Genomic DNA, 2,500 nt, shown 5'->3' with positions numbered 1-2,500 from the left:
CACTTAAGTTTATTTGACGCTACGAATAATCATAATACATAATACATGTATTATAATATTATAAAATTGTTCATTCCTAAGCTTCGTTCACGCTTTTTAGTTGTTACAGATGATGAATAAAAAATGATCGACTAGACCATATACGTTTTCTCGCGGTTGGACAGGAAGACAAACCTTGACTACCAAAGCAATTACTACCAAGCAAACGTTATCATATCAGTTTTCATTCAAACTCCTGTCTACACAGTCTACACAGGAAACTATCTCGTAATTATAAGAATTCGAATTCTTAGTGTTTACTTTTGTCAGTTTTGGATTGGTGACTATCTACATTAGTCATTTGAAACGTTTGGTTCAGTGTGAATACAACCTGGCTCGTCAAAAGTGACCTGTTTTCAAAAATTTACAAACCAAGAACTAGGTTACAACCGCGAATAAAGTTAACGCCCGGGCCGGTTGTTCGAAGCCTGGTTAGCGCTAACCGTTGGTTAAGAGGTATCAAATCCTATAGGTTTCCAAGGTATTTAAAAAATGGTTAGCGCTAACCATGCTTCGAGCAACCCGGGCCACAAGTTCATCAAACGTTTCCTTAAAGACAACTTCTGTCGAAAGATGCAAGTAATTTAATGCCACACAATTTCGATGCCCAACACAAAGTGTGCCTAAGTCTACGCATTTCCTTCCTGTTTCCAGTAATTAGGTCAGTGTAAGGATTAGCGTTATATGTTTTGGTGAGGGCAACAAATGCACCTGTTTGTTTTCCCTTGAGGACCACAGTTCAGGAGACATTTTGTGACGTTAATTGCATGCATTCCCAGACGCAAGTGAAGTCAAGTCGGGGAGAAGAGCAACTTCGAATCATGCAAAAGCCCTGTGTTTATTCAGAAGTTTCCTTAAGGATATTTTTTTGTTTAGACAAAAACTATATCTTTTCCCTGTGCTTGGCGCCTGCCGCTTTGTGCATGTACATATTCTCCCGCGCATGGCGAAGGCCTCATACTCATCTTTTCCCGCGCTAAACGATGACTTCATGCTCATGTCTTTCTACGCTAGGCTCGGGCTTCATCCAAATCTAACTTGACTTCTAATTGGATCATTATATAGTGTTCACCTCTTGTGATTGATCAAAGCAGTTACTTTCATCTTCATTTGACGACATTCACCTTACGCGAAAAAACGACGAATATACATAAATGGTCCTGTTTTCCCGCGCCTGGCGACTCCTTCATACTCAGTATATTTTGATTTCTGATTGGATCATCCTGTTGTGTGCGTCATTTGTGATTGGCCAAACCGGTCACTTTGTTGTTCTTTTACAACAGTCAATAGACCAATTTCGATATATTAAAATTCAGTCCTAAACAAAAGGCATCATCTCGAGGCTCTGGGGAATAAATATAAGGATTTGTATGAGTTTATTCTCCAGAGCCTCGAGATGATGTTGGGTTTAGCCCGCTTTCTTTCACTGCAGCTGTAATGTTCGCCACCATTAATAACCTTACCTCTTCTGTCAATGTGGCAAGTGCTTTTTCGAGCCAATCCTCTGAAACTAACGTTCTCGCCTTGCGAACCTCGTCATGTTTAGCTGAGTAACGCCACGTCACATCCAACACCTGTCGAACGAAAAGGAAATTTTTTCCTTTTTTTTTTCTTTTTTTTTGCCAGTTTACGTCAATGGGTGATGAGTTTGAAGGGTCATTAGCTAAGTGTCGAGCTTCTGATTACAAAGAAAATCGAGCCCTTTAATTCACACGGTCGAGTAAAACGCCAGTCAGGCACTGTGTGCCCTTTTATGAGGTATGTCTGTGCAACAAAACAAGTATTACACAACAAGTTTGTAATTCCTTACTTTAGATAACACGCAAAAAGAACAAGCTTAGGAGCTTTCGCTTTTACTTCAGAATCTTCATCAGAAATAAGGTGTTAATAATAATAATAATAATAATAATAATAATAATAATAATAACCTTTATTTAAAGGGGGTAACACCTATTACTATAAAAGTATTCTTCCTGGTGGCCCTCTAATTTGTACAACAAGGCTGCTTAGAGCGGTTTTCAATTGAGTGTCGTAAAACCAAAACCAAAGTTACTACTTTGGCCAATCAAAAAGGTCGGAGACAATCCAGTAAACCAATCAAAACTCGAAGTAATTACACGTAGCCGACACAAAGCGCGGGAAAATGTGCACGCGCGAGCCACGATTGGTTTTGGTTTCACTTCTGATTGGTTGTAAAATTGCGCGAGAACTTTGAATCAATCACTGAGTGAAGTAATCATAAACCAAAGTAATTCACTAATTACTTTCGACACTCAATTGAAAACCGCTCTATTTCCCATTTTAACACGGATCGGATCCTTTTCGTGATCATTTTTTTCGGATCACGCGTTAAAAAGAATTGCGGCTTCACGTAAATGCGATGCTAAGCCTCTCTATTATCTTTATCCTCTATGTAAATATAATCTATATGCACTCTAAGATAACTCAAAGAAGGTTGAGA

At 38.9% G+C, this 2,500-nt stretch overlaps 1 protein-coding gene across 1 annotated transcript in view; it reads right to left on the bottom strand.

Annotated features, from left to right (window-relative positions):
- The window catches only part of LOC138049344 (peptide-N(4)-(N-acetyl-beta-glucosaminyl)asparagine amidase-like), a 29,470-nt gene that overhangs the window by 5,102 nt on the left and 21,868 nt on the right, over positions 1–2,500 (bottom strand). Inside the window, exons 9-10 of the mRNA XM_068895588.1 lie at positions 1,503–1,613; positions 1–19 (exon numbers count right to left, since the gene is read on the bottom strand). The exon at positions 1–19 is cut by the window's left edge and continues 161 nt beyond it. Of these exons, the coding sequence (XP_068751689.1) occupies positions 1–19; positions 1,503–1,613 (130 nt within the window). The remainder of the gene's footprint in view (positions 20–1,502; positions 1,614–2,500) is intronic.

Source organism: Montipora capricornis, chromosome 5, assembly GCF_036669925.1.
Source record: "Montipora capricornis isolate CH-2021 chromosome 5, ASM3666992v2, whole genome shotgun sequence".
Classification (NCBI taxonomy): Eukaryota; Metazoa; Cnidaria; class Anthozoa; order Scleractinia; family Acroporidae; genus Montipora; species Montipora capricornis.
Note: the sequence above shows the minus strand (reverse complement) of the source record. Positions and strands in the feature narration are given on the sequence as shown.